At 36.0% G+C, this 23,885-nt stretch overlaps 1 protein-coding gene across 5 annotated transcripts; it reads left to right on the top strand.

The window, feature by feature from the left end:
• Nucleotides 1–165: 165 nt before the first annotated feature.
• Nucleotides 166–23,736, top strand: LIAS (lipoic acid synthetase). Of its 5 annotated transcripts, XM_020991426.2 has the most exons (11): nucleotides 170–347; nucleotides 2,825–2,997; nucleotides 3,707–3,800; nucleotides 4,525–4,605; nucleotides 5,071–5,227; nucleotides 6,899–6,956; nucleotides 12,339–12,467; nucleotides 13,986–14,131; nucleotides 14,885–14,955; nucleotides 18,191–18,302; nucleotides 22,437–23,736. In XM_020991426.2, exons 1-11 carry the CDS (start codon nucleotides 303–305, stop codon nucleotides 22,487–22,489), a joined length of 1,119 nt encoding a protein of 372 aa, XP_020847085.1. In that variant the 5' UTR covers nucleotides 170–302; the 3' UTR covers nucleotides 22,490–23,736. The 5 variants fall into 5 exon arrangements, with proteins under 5 accessions (XP_020847090.1, XP_020847094.1, XP_020847103.1 ...); XM_020991431.2 differs by lacking the exons at nucleotides 18,191–18,302; nucleotides 22,437–23,736 and adding an exon at nucleotides 15,678–16,142 and having other exon boundaries at nucleotides 166–347; XM_020991435.2 differs by lacking the exons at nucleotides 18,191–18,302; nucleotides 22,437–23,736 and adding an exon at nucleotides 15,457–15,767 and having other exon boundaries at nucleotides 166–347.
• The last annotated feature ends 149 nt before the right edge of the window (nucleotides 23,737–23,885 follow it).

Here is a 23,885-nt window from a genome sequence, read left to right as displayed (position 1 = left end):
GCCAAAGAGAGAACGTCTTCCGTCATCACGTATTTGTAGCTACGTACACCATCTGCGTCTTGCGTCATAACTGCTCGCCAACCAATCCCTGATGGATTCCCATATCGCGAGCTCTCTAGTAGCATTCTCTGCTTTTTCTCGTCTCTCCGCCCCGCGATGACGCATTTCTCCTGAGACGACCGGAACTTTGTCTTTCCCTGGAAAGTGGCTTGAGAATACGTCCTGTTCTTCGTCACTTCCTGCTCCGCGTGACAGACAGAGTTCCGGGCCGGCAAGCTGGGCCCATTCACCTCCTTTCCAGGATGTCTCTCCGCTGCGGCGGGGTCTCCGGCATCCTTGGGTCCCGGGTGAGTGAAGGACCCCGGAGGCTGCCAGGGAGGGCGGGTGCAGTCGGAAGTTGACCCTGCCAGGCCTTTCCTGCTCCTTCCCGTCCCACTGCTGACCCTGACCCTCCAGTCTTGAGCTGTCCACTCGACCCAGCACCAAGCCACGTCCTTGACTTCAAGCTGGAGGATGACAAAACAGCAAACATAATAATAATAACTCTCACTTGTGGAGCACTTCCTACTTTTCAGAGAGCATTTCTATACGTTTTGTCATTCAACCAGTCGATATTTATCAAGTCTAATGAGTAGGTGCTAGGTACTCTACCAGCTCCTGGTAGAGTATATATGTAATATATTTTAAAACAAAAATTATTTATTAAAAAACAAAATAATATAAATATAAAAAAGATAAAACATTCAGGGTGGAGGGGTGGGGAAGGAATACAACTTGTTCACTGAAGAGTAAACAAAGCATACGTACAAAGTTAATACAAAATGATTAAGGAAATACATTGATGCCAACAAGAAAAAGAATTGAGAAAGGCATTTTATTGATCCCAGCAACCCAGTGAGATATATAGGGCACGTTTTTTAAAAATATATATATTATTATAATAACTGACATTTATATAAAGACCGTTAAAATTTGTAAAGACCTTTAGGAAGCACATTATCCTATTTGAAAGAATAAATCTGATCTTATTACTCCCCTGTTCAAGAAACTCTGGTGGTTTCCTCTGGAATAAAATACAAACTCTTCTGGTATTTAAAGCTCTTTGTAATCTGGATCTTTGCCTACCTTATGAAGTTAATTGACACATTTCACATACTCTACATCCACCCAAATTGACCTATATGTCCTTCATATGTAATGTTCCATCTTCTGTGTCCCTACTATCCCTTATGTGTGTAATTCACTATCCTTCTATTGACTTCAGTGGTTCATACTCTTTTTTGTTTCATCCCTTTGGGAGTTTAGTGAAGCCTATGGATTTCTCAGAATAATAATTTTTAAATGCATGAAATAAAATACAAAGGAAACAAATTATATTAAAATAGTTATCAGAATTTTTTTTGAAAGCCAAGTTTATGGGCCACAGGTTAAAGAATCCCTGCTGTGCCTCTTAGTATCCCTAGCTTCCTTTAAAGGTCAATAGCTACTTTCTATAAAAGGCCTTTCCTGATTCACTTAGTTTGTGTTGACTTATCTGTGCACGGTTTTGCCTCCCCCCAAAAGAATGTAAGTTCTTTGAGAGCAGGGACTGTTTCATTTTTGTCTTTATTCCTTAGTACCAAGCACAGTGTCTAGCAAGAAGTAGGAATTTAACAAATGCTATTTGGAGTGAATAGTTGAATCCTTAAAACAATCTTGTGAGAGGAGTGCTATAGGTAGAAGTATCCCCATTTTGCAGATAAAGAAACTGATGGTAAAAGGAGTGAAATGACTTGCCCATGGTCATACAACTAGTGTCCCAGGTGGGATTATTGGTGAATATTTACTGTGCTCAAAACATAATCCCTTGGTAGACAGTAATGATTTATTGGTATGCAAGAATGATGTTCTTATGTGTATAATGGCTTGTGCAACTATCTGGTCTTAGTATCAGGTTTCTGATTTTATAAAATGCAGACTTGCTATTAAACATAAGTGGAGAAAAATACCTTATTTAGATGTATAGCTAGTATTTAATAACTTTAAAAGTAATTTCACACATATCACAGAATCTAAAAAAAGCTTGTATCTAAAGGGATTCTTTTTCAGTAATGTGTTGGACAAGGTGGCCAGTGAGGTCTTCCCAATTCTGAAATTTTGTGTGTCTGCAGTAGTTTACTGATTTCTCTTATATAATGAAGACTAACTTTAGCAATATAGAGACTCACCAATTTAGACAAATGAGACTGAACAAGAAAACTTCTGATCATGGAATTTTTTTTAAATGGAAGTTTTGTTACTTTCAAATATATGCATTAATACAAGAACTCTAACAAGGCCAATAGAATGTTCCTAAGTAGCTGGAACTTGCTTTAATAAATACATAAGTCTATTCAACAACAAAACATGTGGCATACTTTAATTGGTCTTGAGATCCTAGTGATAAGAAATCAATTTTGCCTCTCTTTTAGTTAGTATTTATGGTCAGTGTATGCTTTTATGTATTAGGTTGCAAACTACCAGAGAATAGAGATAACTTTCTTGTTTGTCTAAACAGTTTCTGTTCTGGTTCTTTTTTTTTTTCTTTTTTTTTTTTTAGTAATTGGGCTAAGTGACTTGCCCAGGGTCACACAGCTAGTAAGTGTCAAGTGTTTGGTCTGAGGCCAGATTTGAACCCAGGTCCTCCTGACTTCAGGGCCGGTGCTCTATCCACTGGGCCACCTAGCTGCCCCCTATTCTGGTTCTTGAGTACTAGATATAATCTGTTGCTAGGATCATTTACCATTAGATAAATTAAATTCTATGAGCTGCGTTGGGTGGTAATAACACAACTAACTCTTTCTAGGTACTTGGAAACTATTTGTATAGCCAGTACAAAACATTAAGTTCTTTGCCAGACAAAAAGAAAGAGTTTCTACAGAATGGACCAGACCTTCAGGATTTTGTGTCTGGTGACCTTTCAGACAAGAACACCTGGGCTGAATATAAAGGAAATTTGAAACGTCAGAAAGGAGAGAGGTAATTTCAATCAGTCTGAACGTCTTTTACATTCCATAATACTTTGTCTCTGTTGAATGTTGAATGTTTTTTTTGGGGGGGGAGTTAGGCAATGGGGTTAAGTGACCTGGCCAGGGTCACACAGCTAGTAAGTGTTGTGTGTCTGAGGCCAGATTTGAATTCAGGTCCTTCTGACTCCAAGGCCTGTTCTCCATCCACTGTGCCACCTAGCTGCCCCTGCATTTTTTATTTTAAAAATAAATTTTATTAGGTCTAGACAGGGACCTTCCTTTTTTTTTTTTGGTGAGGCACTTGGGGTTAAGTGACTTGCCCAGGGTCACACACCTAGTAAGTGTCAAGTGTCTGGTCTGAAATCGGATTTGAACTCAGGTGCTCCTGACTCCAGGGCAGTGCTGTATCCACTGCGCCACCTAGCTTCCCCAGCCTTCTCTTTTTATTACAAACTCATTAAACAGCCTAAATCACTCAGAAGTAGTAATAGTGCCAAATTATTTAACTGTGATTTCTAGATTCGTTTTGAACAGATATGGTCCTCATTATCTGGTTTTCCTCCTTTATCAGAGGTTAGTCAACATTATGTGTAGAAGGGGTGATCTAGGGTGAAGGAAATTTTTTCTTACCTTTGAAATACAAAACAGCAAAATAATTTAATAGCAGTGGTGTCTATTGAGAGTTACATTTCCTAATAGTTTTATTTGGCTTTCCTTAGACTAAGCTTGCCACCATGGCTAAAAACAGAGATTCCTATTGGAAAAAATTACAATAAGCTGAAAAATACTTTGCGGAATTTAAATCTCCATACAGTAAGTATATAATATTGTTAGCTTCCCCTAAAAATTATTTTCCTTAGCAGTATTCTAATTTTCCAATAAACTGATGGATATATGTTTTCATTGATTATAGGTTCTTCCTCCAGTGATGCAGATCACAGTTCATCCCTACCTCCCCATCCTGTGCAGCTCTTATCTATATCCTCCCATAATTTTTCCTCCATGGGGTTCATCTAGCATGCTTTCCCTAGGCAAGATTTGAACTCATATCTTCTTGACTCCACTGCCAGTGCTCTATCTGCTTTGTCAAGCTGCTTTTCCTAGGTTTTAGGAATTTAAATTTTGTCTTACTGTGTAGAATGGAAATTAATTTAAAACCTTTTCCCTTCAAAACTGATTCCCAAAGGATCTGTCCTGCATTGGATCTATGATTTCATTGATGTGGGTATTCCTTCTATTCTATCCTTACTACAGATTCAGTTTGCACATTTGTAATTTATACAGTTCTTATCCTGTGCAAGTCTTATCACGTTTTACCATAAATCCTGCATAGAATTAGCTACTCAATATTAAGACTATGTTTGAAGTTATAATTGCTTCACATTTGGTGAGATAAAATGGAACTTGAGCCTGAAGTGATTTTCTGTTCCTGGGGAAATGGTTACTGTTAAAATTATTACTATCACATCGAAATTCATAATCATTAGATGTTCGATGAATAATTTCATGTTTACTGTCAGTTATGTTCTGATTATAGGTATGTGAAGAAGCACGGTGCCCCAACATTGGGGAGTGCTGGGGAGGGGGAGAGTATGCCACTGCCACAGCCACTATCATGGTGAGCCCTGTCTTGTTCTCCCAAAGTCTTCTGTCTATGAAGGAAAATGCACATTTTGTGACCTCTGCAGAACCTTACAGACTAGAATAATGTGGCCATTGTTTAGGTTTTTAATTTTATTTTGGTGAATTAAAATTTTTTTTGGATAATATTATCTATAATCCAGCCCAGGATGAGCTCTCTCATTGTAAAATTTATACAGCACCTACTGTCTATCCTTATCGTTTTACAGTTACATTACTTTGTGACTTATGTTATTGTCTTGAACTACTAAGTTTTTTATTATTTGTTTTCTAGCATATTTATATTTACTCTTCCCCAAGTAGATTTTAAAGTCCGTAGGGATAGAGACTGTGTCTTATATGTCTTTGTCCTGTTGTACCTCATACAAAAAGAAGCACTCAGTAAATATTTATGGGTTTGTTACAGTAACTTGGTAATTTAAATTATAACTTTTCCTTCCAGTTGATGGGGGACACTTGTACGAGAGGTTGCAGATTTTGTTCTGTCAAGACTGCAAGAAAACCACCTCCATTGGATTCTAATGAGCCCTACAACACAGCAAAAGCAATTGCAGAGTGGGGACTTGATTATGTTGTGCTAACATCAGTGGATCGAGATGGTTAGTCATAATAATAGCCAATTTTTTTGCAAAGTTGTGTGGTTATGAAGTGCTTCCCCATTGTTGTATTGAATTATTACTTAAGGCTTGTAATCGTTTCATTTTTAGTATATTTATGTCTACTTTCCCCGACTATACTGTAAGCTCTCTAAGGTTGGGGGCTAAGTCTTATATCACTATTTGATGGAACTCTTTTTTTTCTACTGTTTTTTAAAATCTCAAAATCCATTGACATCACTCTTTACTCCTGTCTCCCAGTCTCTGGAAGAGACTCCTTTACGTGTGTGTGTGTGTGTGTGTGTGTGATCACATCCCCCTTAGCAGTTTGTATCTTCAATCGTCCCTTCCTTTTTCATCTCTTCTGTGTGTGTGTCTCTTGTTCTATCCCTCCCATCCAAAAAACAAAAAGAAAGAAAATTGCCTAGGGCCTTATTTTTTATGGGTTTCCATAGACAAAGAGTTCATCACTAAGTTCATTACCTTGGCATTATCCTTAACTCCTTGCTCTTCTTTACCCCACATATCCAATCTTTTGTCAAGTCATAATGTTTCTACTTTCACATCATCTTTCAGATCTCTCTACTCACAAAGCTGCTACCTTAGTTCAGACCTAAATCATCTTTCACCTAATTGGCCTCCCCTGCCTCAAGTCTCTCTCTGTTCTAATCCATGCTGCATATTACTACCAAAGTCATTTTCCTTAAACATAGATCTTATCATGTGATTCTCTTACTCAGTTAACTCCAGTCGTTTCCTGTTTCGTTTAGAATAAAATAAAACTCCTCTGTTTAAAGAGAGCCCTACACCTCTCTTTGTAGCATCATTAGACATTACTTCCCTTCCTGTATTCTTCAATCCAGGCAAACTGGGCTTTTCTCTGTTCTTAAGATACGCCATCACACATCTCCTTTCCTTTGCCCTGGTCATCTCCCATGCCTGGAATGTATCCTTCCTTGTCTGTTGTCCCTCTCTTCCTTTCACAGACAGGTTAGGCACTATTTTCTGCATGAAGCCTTTCCTGATTCTCTCAATCACTAGTAACCTTTCCAAACCTTCCTGTGTTCAACTATTTTTTATGTATTTGTATTATTAACTTTATGCTGTATATATATTTTACATATACTTCTTGTCTCCCAAGTAAGCTCTTTCCAAATAGGGATTGTTTCTTTTTGTACTTGTATCCCCAGTGCCTAGGCATATAGCAGATTCTTGATAAATACTTGTCCATCGATTGATTGATTGACCCTGAGCATTTAAATATCTTTGTGCCTAAATTTCCTTATCTGTAAAATAAGAGTTGGATTCAGTGTAAGGTCCTTTCAACTCTTAAGTGTATAAGCCCAGGCTCTTATGTCCTTTATGTTCTTCTTTAAACTTATTTCACCTACCTTGTAAGTTAGGTCTATGGATATTTAAAAATTTATTTTTTCCCATTTTATAGATAAGAAAAATGGAGCTTAAAGAAGTTGATTGACTTATCCAAGATCATATAGTAACAGAGCCAGTCCTTTAACCCAGATCTTTCTATAAACTAAACTGAGTGTGTGTGTGTGTGTGTGTGTGTGTGTGTGTGTGTGTGTGCGCGCGTTTTAATGGTTTCTTAATAGTCTTTTGCATAGTAGAACTTCTCTGAGTGCTATGATATGATGCATCATCTTATTTTGTTCTTAGATCTACCTGATGGTGGAGCTGAACACTTTGCAAAGACAGTTTCACATTTAAAGGAAAGGTAAGTGTTTTTCCCTTTAATTTCATGATTTCAGGACTTGTAGGAAATTCAAAATCTAAAAATTTGATGACCAAAAAACCTGCATGTAGTCAAGATTCCCATTAGACAACTGAAGCATGGGAATATACTAACATTGTGAGTAAATTGTTCTCTGGGTGTTTAGGGGTTATCAATGTACGGTTAATAGCTGCATTTTTCAAAATACACTAAATCCCACTTGACTGTTATCCATATAACTTATTGGCTTCATTTTGCTCACAGTTTGTATTCCTGAAAGAGAGTCATATTGATGTCTCATAACATCTAAGCTTCTTTCTTGGAATGACACCAAGGGATATTTTGTGGGAGGCATGATAGTCAGTATCCATAATGTTGAAAGGGTAAAGATGTATCTAGAGCTCCTTAATCTCATATTGTGGATTTTCTTTCCTTTTTCTATTGAAAAAAAAAGTTTTTCATGCTCTTAGGGAATTTTAATATTGCTGTCACACACGCTATCCACTCTGTCACTTAGCTGTTCCATAATATCTGTAGATCTGTGTTTAATTGGGTTGAATGTGGTTAGGATTATTTAAGAAAAGGAAAAAGGAAGTGGAGAACCAACAGATTTGGGGGGACACAGGGGAGGTGATCTATATTCATATTTCTCCTGACATTTATGATCAGATCAGATTGATCTCAGAATATCTTTTGTTGTTGTTGAGTTGTTTTTCAGTTGTGTCCAACTCTTTGTGACCCCATTTGGGGTTTTCTTAGCAAAGATACTGGAGTGGTTTGCCATTTCCTTCTCCAGCTAATTTTGTAGATGAGGAAACTGAGGCAAACGGTGTTAAATAACTTGCCCAGGGTGGCATAGCTAGTAAGTGTCTGAGGCTGGATTTGAACTTCGGAAGACTCATCTTCCTGAATTCAGGCCTGGCACGCTATCCACTCTGTCACTTAGCTGTTCCATAATATCTGTAGATCTGTGTTTAATTGGGTTGAATGTGGTTAGGATTATTTAAGAAAAGGAAAAAGGAAATGGAGAACCAACAGATTTGGAAATTCAATTTTTCTGATTGACTGTGTTTTACTCCTACCTTTGTCTGTTGTAGCAAGTCACACTATGGCACAGAATAATGTAATCTGAGAGTTGGGTGGGACTTCAGAGGTCATGGGTCACCTAGTGCAACCCATACCTATCTGACCAGGAATGACATCTGCAACATCCTCTGCAAGTGGTCATTCACCCTTTGCTGGATGATCTCCAATGTTCTTAAAGTGATTTGGCACAAGTCACTTACTCTAATTTCATTTTAGTTTTGTAATAAATGTGATACTGTCTGGCAACTCATTCCTAAAAATTAGTGTGATGGGAATAGAAATGTTATGACTCAAACTGATTCTTCTTGTTAGAAATTGAGACATGTCTCAAGGATAAGATGGCAGTATATTGGAATTGAGTTTGATAATTCTGTGATAATTGTGAAAGAAAAGAGAATTTGAGAAAAGAAAGCTATGAAAAAGTGATGCAAATATTATAATTGGAGGGGTTTTATTAAAATATTTTCCATTTAAAAAATTCTTCCTTATCTGCCACTTCCTCCCTCCCCTGTGAATAACATAATTTCATCGTGAGTTCTCTGAATCGTGGTTGGTCGTGTTATTATTCAGAATCTCTTAAGGTTTTCAAAGATGCTTATCTTTATTGCAAACTATGTAAATTCTTCTTGTTCTGCTTACTTCACTCAGTATCAGTTGCTGTGTCTTTCTAGCTTTCCCTAATCTTTATCATTTCTTATAATACAATCATATCCCACCACATTCCTATGTTAGACATTATGACTTTTGCGGCCACTCATCAATAAATAGCCCTTTCCAGTTCTTTGCAACCATGAAAAGAGCTGCTATATTTTTTATACATCCTGAGTTTGAGTTTGTTTTGTTTAGGATTAATCTGTCCCTTAATCTACCCTACCTCTCATTCCCTCTCCCTTCTCCCTTTTCCTCCTCTTTTCTCTGTGGAGTAAAATGTATTTCTGTAGCGGGTGTGTGTGTGTCTATGTGTTTTCACTTATTCTTTCCTCTTTTAATGAATCAATCCGTAAGTGCCTGCTGTGTATAAGAAACTGTACTAAGCACTGACCAGTTCAGATGAGAGTGACGTTCAAGTTGTAACACCTCCCCTCTTCATGTTTCTATAGATTGCTACTTTTGTGCTCTGATTATATGAGATAATTTTCCCCATTCTTTATCTTACTTTTACCCTTCGCCTCCCCCCAGTGCATTCCTTTTCCTCTCCCTTTTCATTCATATTTCAAGGTCATCAAAACATAACAACCGCTCTCAGGCCCCTCTTTCTAATTAGACTCCTTCTGTGGCATCTGAAGGGGCAGCTAAGTGCCTCAATGGATAGAACACTGGGCCTGGAGTCAGGAAAAACCTGAATTCAAATCTGGGCTCAGATATTTATTAGCTGTGTGACCTTGGGCAAGTCACTTAAGCCCGTTCGCCTCAGTTTCCTCATCTGTAAGAAGGAAATAGCAAACCACTCCAGTATAATTGCCGGTTCAACCCAAATAGGGTCACAGTCAGACACGACTGAAACAGCTGAACAACAAAAATGGCACCTGACGATCATAGGGTTCTGAGGGGACATATGTGTCATGTCCCTATATTAGAATGTAAACAGTTTATTCTTGTTTAGTCTCTTATCGTTCATTCACATTTACATTTTTGTATTTCTCCTAACTCCTGTGTTTGAATGTCAGAATTTCTACACATATCTGGTCTTTTCATTAGGAATGCCTAGAAGGTCCATTTTTCCCCCTTTACGATTATACTCAGTTTTGCTGGGTAGGTTATTCTTGTAAGCCTATATCATTTGCCTTTTGGATTATCATATTCCAAGATCTCTGTTCCTTTAAGTTGTAGCTGCTAAATCATATGTGATCCTGACTATATGTCCCTAGTACTTAAATTTTTTCTTTCTGGCTGCTTGCAGTATTTTTTCTTTGACATGGAAGCCCCTGATTTTAGTTATCATGTTTCTGGGAGTTTTCATTTTGGGGTTTCTTTCAGGATGTTACCAGTGAATTATTTCTATTTCTACTCTGCCCTTTGGTTCTAAGAGATCTGGAAGTTTTCTTTTGTGATTAAAAAAAATATGTCTAGGCTCCTTTTTTCAGTCATGGCTTTTAGATAGTTCAGTGATTTATAAATTCTCTCTCCCCAGTCTGGTTTCTAGGTCAGCTGTTTCTACTATTAGATACTTACATTTTTTTTTTCAGTCTTTTGACTTTGTGTTAACATTTCTTACCTGATAGAGCTATTAGTTTTCCTTTGTTCCATTCTGATTTTCAGTTTGTTGCTTGAGTAAGATTTTGTACCTCTTTTTCCAAGCTGTTCATTCCCTTTCCATTGCTTTCTTCCATATCGCATTTCTTTTCAAATTTTTTCTCTAGCACTCTCATTTCATTTATTAAAAACATTTTAAGACTTTTTTCTTTTACTCTTTTCCAGGAAGTCATTATCTTCTGAGTTTGTGTCTTGAGGACCTTTCACCTATAATAGTTTTTAATGGTAGAATTCTTTTTTTTTGGTCTATTCGTCTTCCAGGCTATTTCTTGACTTCACACTTTATGTTAGGGTAGGGCTCCGCACACTTCAGGAGGGAATACTGGGCTAAGCTTGTGTTTTTTAGGGCAAGGATTGACAAATTACAGTGCCCAGCCAAATCCAGCCTGCCACCTGTTTTTTGTGGCCCAAAGCTAAAATGTTTTTTACATTTTTAAATGTCTAGCACAGTAGTTCTTCCTATCCTTGTTTTTTTAATTGCTATTTTTACTTTCTCAAACAGCATATGGGGGACTATGATAGTAAAATCAAAATGTGGTGGTGTCGTTGTTGATAGAAAAAAGAATTTGTTAGGGAAATCTTTACTTAACGTTTCCATTTTTCATCTAGCTTTTGTTTTGTTTTGGTTTTGGTCTTCCTTTCATTGTCTTCCTTAAATGTCCTAGGCACGATCTCTTTAGTTGGATATTTTACCGAACTTTCTGCATTGATTTTGATTTTTTTGTGATGTTGTTCATGATTCTCTATCATCCCCTTCACTAATGATTTTACAAATGAATTTATATATTTAAACTGGTCTTGCCCTTGGATGCCTCAGCTTGTTAAGGAAGTCAGATGTTTTCTGGCTAAAGTGGTTTCTGGTCCTTTTTGGTCTTTTTGATATGGCAATTAAATTATATTGATCAAACTTCTTTGGAAAATAGTCATTGTCAGTGTTGACTTCTTTTCTTTTATCTCCTCATTTTGTAGCATTAACAGCTTCCTTCAGTAAGGTCATTTGATGAAATTATTCTGTGTTTCTTCAGCATCCATTGTTTTGCATTTTGGGGTGAGGGAGTGGTTTTTAGTGCCTAGCACAGTTCATTGCATAATAATAATGTTAGAATGAATTAATACTTATTTTTATGGACTTGAATTTCCAGAGGTCTAATGTGGTCATGGATCCTCGATCTGAAGGGGTTGTACTTCTCTCTGTTTATAGGAGGAGCTCTTCATATGTGGATTATTATAATGATTCTTCTAAGAAACCAAGTTTAATTTAGAGAGGAAAATGTATTAAAGGGAAATTTACCAGAATGGAAAGTTTACTAAATGGTACTTGGAAAATAGTAGAATTTGAACTCAAATGCCTGTCGCTTCAAGTTTGGTTCCCTTTCTACTAAACTATACTTACACCTTCTTTTTCCAGTGACTTGGCAGGCAATGATGTGGGGTGCCTCAGGTATAGTAGGCATTGAATAAATATTGAGTGCTCTTTCTCCAATCAGTCATCCCTAAAGAATGAATATATATGGTGTTCTCTGTAGCTACTCTCCCAGGGAAAAGGTCTAGGAAATTTATAGCAGTAATTATTAAGCATCAGATTGTCAGCTGTGGCTTTAAAAGTTTTTATAATTATTTCATATTACTGGTCCTGAACCAGTAGGTATAACAGAAGTGCAAGTAGGAAGATTAAAGTTTAGCTTGCAGTTCATTTGAGCAAAGCTGGCACCTCAACAACCCAGAAAATAGCTCTTACTGTAGTTCTAAGAAATTTAGGGAATTTCATTTGATGAAATTAAACATTACAGTTTTAAAATAGAAATTAAAATTACAGTGACTAGATGGAACTTGATTGAACACTGATTCACATGAAATATATCCATAATCTCTTTCCTGAATGTATGCTATTTGACCATGTAAACTTTATTTTAAAAACAAAGGCTGAAGATCTAAAGACTATTAAAAATTCCATTGAACAAGTTCTAGAAATCTTGGATGTGAGCAACAATATTATTAGCAGTTCACTATTCATTATTTTAATTTTCCTTATGTATTTTCCTCTAGGAATTCAAATATATTAGTGGAATGCCTGACCCCTGATTTCGGAGGAGACATGAAATCGGTCGAGAAAGTTGCCCTCTCAGGATTGGATGTGTATGCTCATAATGTGGAAACTGTTCCCGAATTACAGAGGTGATTTTACAGGCACACTGCGCGCACACACACACACAGAGTATAGAATCTTTTATATTTAGGATGGACCTGTGATTTTTATCAGTGTTGGGAGCTTCTAAAAAGACCTTCCCTTTTGTCTGCCTTAGAGAGTTGTCTGAGGCATTAAGAGGTGAGGTGACTTGTTCAAAGCTGAACATGCTGACTTTGGAGGCCCAAGTTGTCATGCTGCTCCTTTGTAAGATCATGAGGTTATTTTCAAAAGCAATTTTTTTTAAAGTAGTGCAGTTTTATATGAGAGAACTTCAGTCAGTGATAATTCTGAAAATGCCAATTTAAGGAACAAGGGAGTTCTCACTTCAATGATACAGAAGATCCTGTTAGGATTTTCCCCTTCAAATACACTTGCCTTGTTTAAGAAAAATTGACAGCCTTTTCATTTTTTTCTTATTCAATATTAGAAACAGTTGCTGGACCTTTAAGATTTCACATTTAGACCTGTATTGGGTGTTAAAAAAAATTCTTTTAACCTTGAGTCAGGATTAATTTTGAAATACTTTCATTTCCTTGGATTCTGGGAAAGCATTTTCCAATGATTTTGTGCAGTTGTTCACATTATTACCCAGTGCAGTAAAACTTGAAAGGAGCAGCCATTGCAAGCAATTATCAGCATTTTAACTAAATCACAAACATATGGAGGAATTAATTTAATTCAGAAGAGAAGTCTTTTCAGTAGTAATTAGTCTTTCTCCAGCAATTGTTGTGATTTTGAAGTCACTTAAGTTTTTCTTTCTCCCCTGCTAATTGGTTTCATATCATATATCAACCAAATTTAATATGAAAATACCAGAAAGTTTTTTGATTTAATATTAGCAAATTTCTGGTGTACCTCCCACTTATAGTTTTTTTTTCATTTTCTTGCCATTTAAGCCTGGCACACAGCCCAGTACAGCCTTCCCTTGTTTTAGATCCCACCACCAGTCGGTGCCAGTTGACTAATTCTGTTTAAGTAACATTATTCTTTACACTGAAAATTCCAGAATCATCTATTTTTTTTTCTTGAATAGCCTGGAACATTTTTTTTTTGCCAGCAGAGGGCAGTTTGTTCTTTATAGAGAGAATCAGCATAAAAGTTTTTCAGACATTGGAATAGTAGATTCAACTTAATTTTTTTCTTCTTTCAGTTGCTAGGTCTCCTTTACCTTCTCCAAAATCCTGCACACAAGCACTCTGACCACCTTTTTTTATTTATCCTTTGTAGCTTCTAATTGCTGGTTTTTTAGTACCAAAATGAGTATGATGGGACAAGGCCCTTCCTTGGACACTGTGCTCTGTCTTTGCCCTTTACCACAAGCAGAACACCTAGGGAGGACCCCAGGATGCCAACAACATCTTGTTTTCTTCTTATTTAACAGTAAAATATTTAATCAGAAGTACTACCACTGAATTACATGACATATAGAATATGCATTTTTCTAGTGTTTTCAAGTCTTGAACTTCTCATAATTTGATTCATTGATAACACTGATCTTTTTAAAGGAAAGTACGTGATCCCCGAGCCAATTTTAACCAATCTCTGCAAGTATTGAAACATGCCAAGAAGGTTCAGCCTGGTATCATTTCTAAAACTTCCATAATGTTGGGCTTAGGAGAGACTGATGAACAAGTATATTCAACAATGAAAGGTAAATTAGCAGAAAAAAACAGGGAACTTTTCTTATTTAATATGGTAATTGTGAGGAGTCTACATTGAAGGTCCTGCCATGTTCATATGCTGCTTCCCATGTTTCTGTAGTTTAAATATAACTGTCATATACAGAAAGTGGTTACAATCAATTAGCAGAAAGAAAAAAATTTCACTGTCTTATTATTACTTTGAAAGTTGGTCATCAAACCCTGAATGTGAGTCTTTTATGTGACTTTTCTCCCTACCCTTGAATGATGTTAGAACATAACATTATGCTTCACTTATATGATCACATAGCATTCTAAAACTTTGGGCTTTGTTGAATTCTAATCCTAAAAATCCATTTTCTGTGTTAATTTTTGGGTTTGTAGTTTGCAAAACTATAATTCTATTTATTTTTCCTGTATATTCTTATCCTACTTGAAAACATTTGTCTGGTCACTTATTTTCAAAGTTAATCAGATTAGCCAGTCTTAACCCTTTATAGTAGAATTCTCTTCAAAACAGTTAGTTATTCAGATATATCATAGATCCAGCCATGTGCCGCCAAATATAAATTCTGCATAGAGTAAAAACCTGTTATAACATGATTAGTCACTTAGATGCAGCATAGGTCTGATGCTGATCACCAGAGTTATAGGTCAGTTTAATGTTATTGCCCACGCTGTTCTGGAGCACTCGATAGTAAGCACGAGACCTAAAAGTACATTGTCATAACATCTGCTAAGGCAATTTGTGCTTCTTTCTATAGCACTCCGTGAGGCAGATGTGGACTGTTTGACTTTAGGACAATATATGCAACCAACAAAGCGTCATCTTAAGGTACAGCATCTTTACCTTTTCTGGAAGCTTTGTAGTAATTTAAATTGGATCTTCAGCTTGAAAACTAGACAATCAAAATACTGCATGTGATACATTATGTGTATTTAAGAGGCCTCATTTTCATTTTATTCTACATAGAAATGACCTGTTGCCACATGCCAAGGTTTATAATATTAGAATGAGCACATGCAAAGGGAACGGGGAAAAGCCCACTCATAGAATGCTAGATCTAGAGCGGGACCTTAAAGGTTATCAAGTCTAACCTCTTCATTTTACAAATGAACAAACTGACACCCAGAGAGATTAAATGTGTTTGAGGCAGGAGTTGAATCCAGATGTTCCTGACTCCCAGTCCAATGTACTCATCTAAGGATTCCACGTCAGGTAGCAGAGAAGTAAGGAACAAAGGATGAGACCTCCAGGGTGCTGCTTTTGACCTAGATTTGGTTAATTCTCTTTTTAAAAATCTTTTAAGAAATTTTCATTTTCTCTTGTTTGAAGTTGATGCCATCAGTAAAAATGGACATTTCCTTATATGAAGAAGAATGGAAAGGATTGTATATGACATCGTGATTCTCTATTAGAGACATTTTTTTTGGAAGTATGTCTTGATTTATCACAGTAGTTCCTATATTGCCCTGCCTATCTTTGTTTCCTTCTGCTCTTTTCTGTGTATTTTAAAAATATTTCACTGATGCTTCTTTTTTTTCTTCTTTTTTTAGTTAGTCTCCACTCCTTTTCATAATGTACCCCACCCCACCAGAAAAAAATCCCTCCTTTCCACCAGCCAGATGAGTACACCTAAGCTAAACCAATCACATATTGGTCATGTCTAAAAGTGTCTGCTTCGCTCTGTACTTCTAGACTGTCACCTCTCTGTTAAGAGGTGGGAAGCTTGATCCAGCATCAGTCTTCTGGCATTGAGATTAGTGATTTCATTGGTCATTGTTCTTTTTCTTTCACTGTTGTGGTCATTTGTAGATTGCCGTCCTGATTTGGCTTGTTTCACTCTGCATCAGTTCATACAAGTCCTGGAATGTTTCTCTTAATCTATCCATCTTAGAATTTCTTATGGCTCAATAACATTTTATTGTATTCATATACCATAATTTGTTTAGCTATTCCCCAATTGATGAGTATCTTTATTTTCTAATTCTTTGCAATAATAAAAAATGTTCTGTAAATATTTTTCTGTATATGGGACTTTTCCCTCTTTCTTTGATCTCTTTGGGGTATATACTTAGTATTGATGTCTCTGGGTAAAAGGGCATATGCGGTTGTATGGTTCTAAAATACCTTCCAGAATGCATTGCATAATGCACTAGCATTAGTGTTCCTGTCCTCCAACAATTGTCTCTTTTTGTCATCTTTGCAATCTGATGGGTATGGGGTAGAAGCTCAGGGTTTCTTCTACTTCTATTTCTCATATAAATGATCTGGAGTATTTTTTCATATGGTTGTTGATAGCTCGCCTTTATTTTAAGAACTAACTGCCAATTCACATTTTTTGACTGTCTTTCAGAGAGTGCCTCTTCTTAAATGATTATATCAGTTCACTGTGTCTCTTGGATAAGAAATCTTCGTAAGAGAAATTTGTTACAAAGATTGTTTTTTTCCAGTTGTTTTCTTTTTGCTTGCATTGATTTTGTTTGAGCAAAAGCTTTTTATTTTATGTCATCAAAGTTGTCCATTTTACCTCTTGTAGATTTTACTGTCCCTTATTTGGGGAAGAACTCTTCTCCTTTCCATAGTTGTGAAAGCTGTTTCCTTTCTATGACTGTAATTTGTGATGACATTTCATACCTACATCGAGTTTGGAGCTTATTTTGGCATACAGTGTGAGATGTTGATCTGAATCTAATTTCCACTAGACTACTTTCTGCTTTTCCAGGGAGTTTTCATCAAGTAGCTTCTCCTTACCCTCATATTTGGAGTCTTTGAATTTCAAACACTATGCTTCTGAGTTCAGTTGCTTCTAGGTATTAACTACCTAATTTGTCCACTGGTCAACTTTTCTGCTTTTTAAATACTATTAGATAGTTTTGATTATTACTGCTTTGTTAGTATAGTTTGAGATCTGGTACTTAGGTGTTAAAAGGCACTTAAGTAGTACCATAGTGGATAGAGTGCAGGGCCCAAAGTCAGGAAGACTCATATTCCTGAGTTCAAATGTGACTTCAGACACTTACTATGTGTGTCACCCTGAGCAGGTCACATAACCTTGTTTGCTTCAGTTCCCTCATGTGTAAAATGATCTGGAGAAAAAAATGGCAAACTACTTCAATATCTTTGCCAAGAAAACACTAAATGGGGTCACGAGAAAACGCACTCAGCTGAAACAACTGAACAACTTAAGTCCTGTCCTCTCAGTTGGTAACTGCCGACTCAGAAGGCTCTTTTAAGAGGGGTCCCAGGGGCAGCTAGGTGGCACAGTAGATAGAGCACTGGCCTTGAAGTCAGGAGGACCTGAATTCAAATCCGGTCTCAGACCAAACACTTGACACTTACTAGCTGTGTGACCCTGGGCAAGTCACTTAACCCCAATTGTAAAAAAAAAAAAGAGAGAGAGAGGCCTCAGCCATGCCTTTTTTTCCCCCTTTATATGATTTTTGTTATTTTTTTCTAGTTTCATAAAATAACTCTTTGGCAGTTAGCTTTAGCTATAAATTTAAGTAAGTATTGCCATTTTTATTATATTGACATAATCCAACTTTATTAGTTCTTGATTTTGTCTACTATTAGATAAAACAGTAGAATAGATAAATAAGATTTATGGATATGATTATCTTTTTTCCTGTGCCATTTTTTGGAATTTCCAATATTAGAGCAAAATTGGTTTTTGTATCTCCTTCTGTATTTCCCTGTCTTAGCTCTAGTAAGGTACACATGAACCCATGAAATCACTAGAAGGCAGAGATAGATAGCAAGCTAACAAAGAGGGAAAAGCAGAAACTTAGAAAGCAGTATAACATAGTAGAGAAAGCAGTGGATGAGAAGACAAGACCTCAGCTCTTCATTTAAATTCTTTTGGCCTCGGGTCCTCATCTATGAAATTTGGAGAGATTAGATTGACTGATCCATGAGGTCTCAGCCAGCTCAGAAATTCAATTCTCTAGGTCAAAAAGTGAATAATCAAGAGTAGACTTTCATTCCGATAAAAAAGGCAAAGGCATTTTTTTTCCTAATGTTGTGAGGAATCACTAGAAATTGATCTTAAATACTACTTTAAATCTAGGTAGAAGAGTATATTACTCCTGAAAAGTTCAAGTACTGGGAAAAAATAGGAAATGAACTTGGATTTTATTATACTGCCAGTGGACCATTAGTACGCTCCTCATATAAAGCAGGTAAGGACTGCAGGACGCTTTTTTGTGTAACTTATAATTTTACATGTAATGTAAAATCTCAGACTAAAGTTCTGCAACAAATTACAATTATAGTTATTTTTATTTTAAAAATGTTTGTTTTATAGGGTATTATATGAGTTTTTTTTTTTAAATGACAGATGCTATATTTAAGGGAGTTATTTCTTAAATATTAGTTTGCTTATTAAACCAAAAACTATTTCTTCTCTCTAGTGTTTTGTTTCTTTTACAGCCCAGGTGAAATGATATTTTTGGAAATAAGCAGTTTGTTTTCATAGTTCAAATTTCTATAGCATGATGTTCAATAATATATTTTCCTGAGGCACGTTTATCTTTTTGTCAAGTACTGATTTGAAAATGGTGCCAGCAGCATCTCTAAGTCCTCACAATCAGATCATTTCTAGCTGTAAAAAATGCCTTTCTGATAGCATTATTATGTGAACACTTACCTTTCTAATTTCTTTTTTTCCAGAGGCAAGGAACTTTAAAGCTTGTCTCTCTGAAATTCAGTTCTTGCTTTGGGCAGTAGCTTGAGTATGAAAGAAAACATTTTCTATGGAGAATAATGCCATTTAAAGATGGGGTCAGATAAAACATTTCCTATACAGATTTAACCCTTCCTTGTTTGTGGTGATCCTTGGCATGGCAGGGGGTCTTGTGTAGCTCAGTGAAACTATGGTTTTTGCCATGCAGGTTTCCCAAGACAGGCAGGTCATAATGCAGAGTTCTGACAAAAAGTGATCCATTGGAAAAAGAAATGGCAAACTACTTCAGTGCCTTTGCTAAGAAAACCATATGAACAGTATTTTTAAAAATGCTAGAAGATGAACCCCTCATGTCAGAAAGGCCTGGTGTGCTATGGTCTATGGGGTCACAAAGAGTCGGACATCACTGAACAGCCAAGCAACAACAACAAATAGAGATTTAACATAAAGAAGGTTTACGTTACATTTGATGTCAGTGGGATTTAAAATCCTGTTTGGTTTGGTTTTGGAAATATTTTTAGACATATGTCCAAAGAAAAAGTATTTTTAAAATATATTTAAATTCTAAATATGAACATCTTCTAACTTGATTAAAAATTATGGTTCCACATGTTAATGCTTAAATATATTACTATTATTCAGTGTTTCTCGGATATTAAAGGAGTTGTAATGAACTAACAGTAGGTGTAAGTTATGAAAACATAGACTCTCATTTAGTAGAAAATACTAAGATTATGGGACTTAAGAATCTAATTACATGGCACCTCATGCCATGATACTGAGAAAGTTAAAAAATTATGTATAATTTTCAATATATAAGGACCATAATTAAGCAAGAAGCATCTCTTAAATTTTTTAAATTTCAAAGAAATAACTCTTGACAAGAATTTTTCTGATATCTAAACACTAAATACTACCAATACATTTCTGTATTAATATATATATAAAAATAGAATTTTCAGTCGAGTTGGAAAAAGTTATTATTCGGACATCAGTCCACAAACTTTTAATTTGTTTAGTGTTTTATTTTTCTCAGTTACATGTAAGAACAATTTTTAACATTTCATTTTTAAAACTTTGAGTTCCAAATTCTCTCCCTTTCTCCCTCCTCAGCCCTCTTCACTGAGAAGGCAAGCAATGCAATATAGGTTATATGTGTGTAGTCATGCAAAACAGTTCTATACTAGTCATGTTGTGAAAGAAAATATAGACCAAAAAATACCCCAAACCAAAACATCAAGAAAAATAAAAGTAAAAAAAGTATGCTTTAGTCTGTATTCAGATACCATCAGTTCTTTCTGGGGGGATGGATAGCATTTTTTCATCATAAGTCCTTCAGAGTTGTCTTGGATCATTGTATTGCTGAGAATAGCTAAGCCGTTTACAGCTGATCATCTTACAATATTGCTGTTACACAGTACATTTCACTTTGCATCAGCTTATGTAAGTCTTTCCAGATTTTTCTGAGAGAATCCTACTCATCATTTCTTATAGCACAACAATATTCCATCATAATCACATATCACAGTTTGTTCAGCTATTCCCCAATTAATGGATATCCCCTCAATTTCCAATTCTTTGCCCCCAGAAAATAGCTTCTATAAATATTTTTGTACATATAGGTCCTTTTCCTTTTTGTTTTTTTTTTATCTGTTTTGGGATACCTAGTCATGATATTCCTATAGACCTTGGTTTTTTTAACACTCAAATGATGACTTGGAGTTAACTTGATATTCAGCCCTCTTCTGCGAGGCTAAGTGGATGTTAAAGTGTTCCCAGGACTACTCTCCCGGTCCTTGGGCTTGTGATAAGCCTTATTGACTGCAGGTCTTAGAATTCACCTCATTTCTGATCCTGAGTAAGATAATGGGAGAGAAAAGAAGAGGATACTCGAGGTCTCTGTCTCAAAAAATGAAGAGAAGTCAAGTCAAGGGAGCTGAGGTCAAATGACTTCAGTCATCTTTGTCTGTAAAGTTAGAAGGCAAAATTATCTACTGACAAGGAAAGTGGAATTGGGGGCTGCGGTGGGGAATAGAAGAGTAAATAGTGACTGCCTACAGTAGACAGCCAAGTTGGGGTAAGATAACTTAAATTTGTACTGTACTTAGCATAGTTCTGTGACTGCCTTCAGAAGTGCTCAACCATGTGGAAATAGATGTTGGAGATGCATTACACTGAGTTAATAGCTGGACAAGAATAGCAGAATATTAAGGAGAAAAGCGATACAATAGTGGAGGATAGGGCATTACTAAAATGACATATTAGGGTAAAGTCCAGGTAGGCAAGGAGGTAAGATCAGAACAGTATGGATAAAAGGGGAGAAATAGAGAGTCCAACTATTACAGTAGAAGTAAGGAATAAATATTAGACTCATAAAGGAGTGGGAAAAGGCTTTTTGACCAGTTTCAGATATTAGAACAATTTTAGTGGTGGTGAGGCCTTAAATATGCCCAAAAAGTAAAGTTGGAAGTCGAGGGAGTGAGAAGAGGGTGTTAGAAGAATCAGTAGAATGGCTGTTGAAGTCTTCAAGAATGATGGAAGGAGTAGAGAGAAAAACTGAGCCAAGTGCCAGAATCATGGAGAAAGGTAGGAGAGGCTCCAGATAAGCCAATAGATCATAGAAACATGACTGAGAGGGAATGGTGTAGTTACATATATATACTTTGAAAAAATAGAGGTTGTGTTGTGGTGTTTGCAGAGAGCACTTAAGAGACACATGCTGGGGGCAGCTAGGTGGCGAGGTGGATAGAGCACTGGCCTTAAAATCAGGAGGACATGAGTTCAAATGTGGCCTCAGACCAAACACTTGACACTTACAGCTGAGTGACCCTGGGCAAGTCACTTAAACCCAATTGCCTAAAACAACAACAACAACAACAATGAAACATTTGTTGATATAAGGAACATACAGATTACATCACCAGGCCCTAGGAGACCAAGGAAAATGGAAACAAAGAAGGGCTAGCCTACAAATGTGGAATTTTTAAGGGAAGGCATTTTTCAGGAGGGGGAAAACATGCAAAAGGAAAAGCTCCAAGATAAAGGGGAATTATACTACAGCATAAGTGCCAAATGAAAGTAAAAGTTCAAATGGTGAAATCATTATGAAGCAAGTTTTATCTTCCTCTTTGGAATTGATTGAGCTAAATAGTTTTAACCAGTTGTGTCTGCTCAGCCACAAAAAATGTCTGTTTTATAAAACATCATACCCTAGTTAACAATGTAATAGATTTGTTTTCAGAAATGGATTTTGCTGACATTAACAAATATGCTTTGTTAGCTTACATAAGGCAAATTAAATACATAATGGATTAGGTTGCTAGAAAGAATAACAGATTTAAAAGGGTTAGGTAAGCTAGGAGAAGGATTGAGAGCTGGCAATAATTATAGAGGCAAAAAGACAGCTAACAAATGATAAAGGTGAAAAGGCTAGCAATTCTATTAAGTTAGAAAAATATTGGCTTTGGGATTTGAAAGGAGATAAAGCCAGTGTTGAAAATTTGTCAAGATAGCAAATTAAGCAACTGGGAACCATTGTAATTGAATAATGAAATTATAGACACTTCTTTTTTTTTAAATGGAACTGACTTTCATTGGAATATTAATATAAATTGTTATTTTCCTTCAATAGGTGAATTTTTCCTGAAAAATCTAGTGGCAAAAAGGAAGACAAGAACCATATGAATCTGTAAATTGATAAGACATCTTAAAGTTCCTGACATTATTGATCCTACACTATTAGGCATCCTTAACACCAGAAATGCTTACATCTGATGGAAACATGCCCCAACTTTATTTAACATTCTTCAAGCAGTGAGGTGTTTGGTTTTTTTTTTAAGTGAATCATTTGGAGATTAGTTTTTCCTCATCTTCCCCTTGAACTTTAGCTTACTGAAATAAAAGCATAAAACATCTTGGTAACAATTTGATGTTAACAGCATAATTAAAAATACATTAGGAGCTTCCAAAGGACCTTTCATCCAACTGTTGCATGTTGCATGTATCATCATATCTTAATTGTGAAAACAGGCTCTAGGGGCAGCTAGGTGGCGCAGTGCATAGAGCATAGGCCCTGAAGTCAGGAGGACCTGAGTTCAAATGTGACCTCAGACCAAACACTTGACACTTACTAGCAGTGTGACCCTGGGCAAGTCACTAAACTCCAATTGCCTAAAAAACAAAAAACAAACAAACAAAAAAACCAGGCTTAAAGCAGTACTCATCATCGATTGTGACTGTAATCAGTTGACTTGCCCTTGTATAGTTGTCCATCAGCACTGAAATAACTTAAAAAATGTTTGTTTATTCAGGTTTTGAATGGTGATTTTATATGAGTGCTATATTGTGAAAGAGAATTTTACATTGTTATCAGCAAATTTTTTTGTGAGGAAATTTATTTTTTTCCTCTTCAAATAGTATTTTATTTTTTTCTAATTACATATAAAAACAATTTTTAACATTCATTTTAAAAAAAATTTCAGTTCCAAATTTTTCCTTCCTTTCCTCTTCACCAAAAAAACTGATAAGCATGGGGCAGCTAGGTGGTGCAGTGGACAGAACACTGGGCCCTGGATTCAGGAGGGCCTGAGTTCAAATGTGACCTCAGACCAAACACTTGACACTAGCTGTGTGACTCTGGGCAAGTCACTTACCCCCAGTTGCCCAAAATAAAAAAAAGGAAGCAATTTGATATAGGTTATATATGTAATATCATGTAAAACATATTTCTGTATTAGTCATGTTGTGAAAGAAGAAATAGAGCAAAAAAAAAGTGAAAATAGTAGGCTTACTGCATTCAGACTCCATTGATTCTTTGTCAATCAGGAAATATTTAGATTGTAACAATGGCAGATGTGTATATGTAGCTAATTAATTTTAAATATATTCAGTTGGGTGTTCAATTAAAGTATTTAATCATTGGAAAAGTGAAAGTTGTAGTTTTTTATTTTAAAAACCAGAACAAAAGAGTAAGAAGTGAGAAATTAATGGAAAGGTAACATAGATGGCTGTAACATTATTTTGCATTTCCTACAGATAATTTCTTATGGCTTATGTATAGCCAATGCATAAGACACATAAA

The sequence above is a fragment of the Phascolarctos cinereus genome, unplaced genomic scaffold (genome assembly GCF_003287225.1).
Source record: "Phascolarctos cinereus isolate Bilbo 61053 unplaced genomic scaffold, phaCin_HiC Scaffold_9;HRSCAF=440, whole genome shotgun sequence".
Taxonomy (NCBI): domain Eukaryota; kingdom Metazoa; phylum Chordata; class Mammalia; order Diprotodontia; family Phascolarctidae; genus Phascolarctos; species Phascolarctos cinereus.
This window is presented reverse-complemented; position numbering and strand designations above follow the sequence as displayed.

Bases quoted from the DNA above. Each gene is read 5' to 3' on its own strand.
- LIAS (XM_020991426.2), top strand. From the start codon at position 303: ATGTCTCTCCGCTGCGGCGGGGTCTCCGGCATCCTTGGGTCCCGG. The intron at 348-2,824 runs GTGAGTGAAGGA...AACTCTTTCTAG, and splicing joins CCGGCATCCTTGGGTCCCGG to GTACTTGGAAACTATTTGTA. The intron at 4,606-5,070 runs GTGAGCCCTGTC...TTTTCCTTCCAG, and splicing joins CTGCCACAGCCACTATCATG to TTGATGGGGGACACTTGTAC.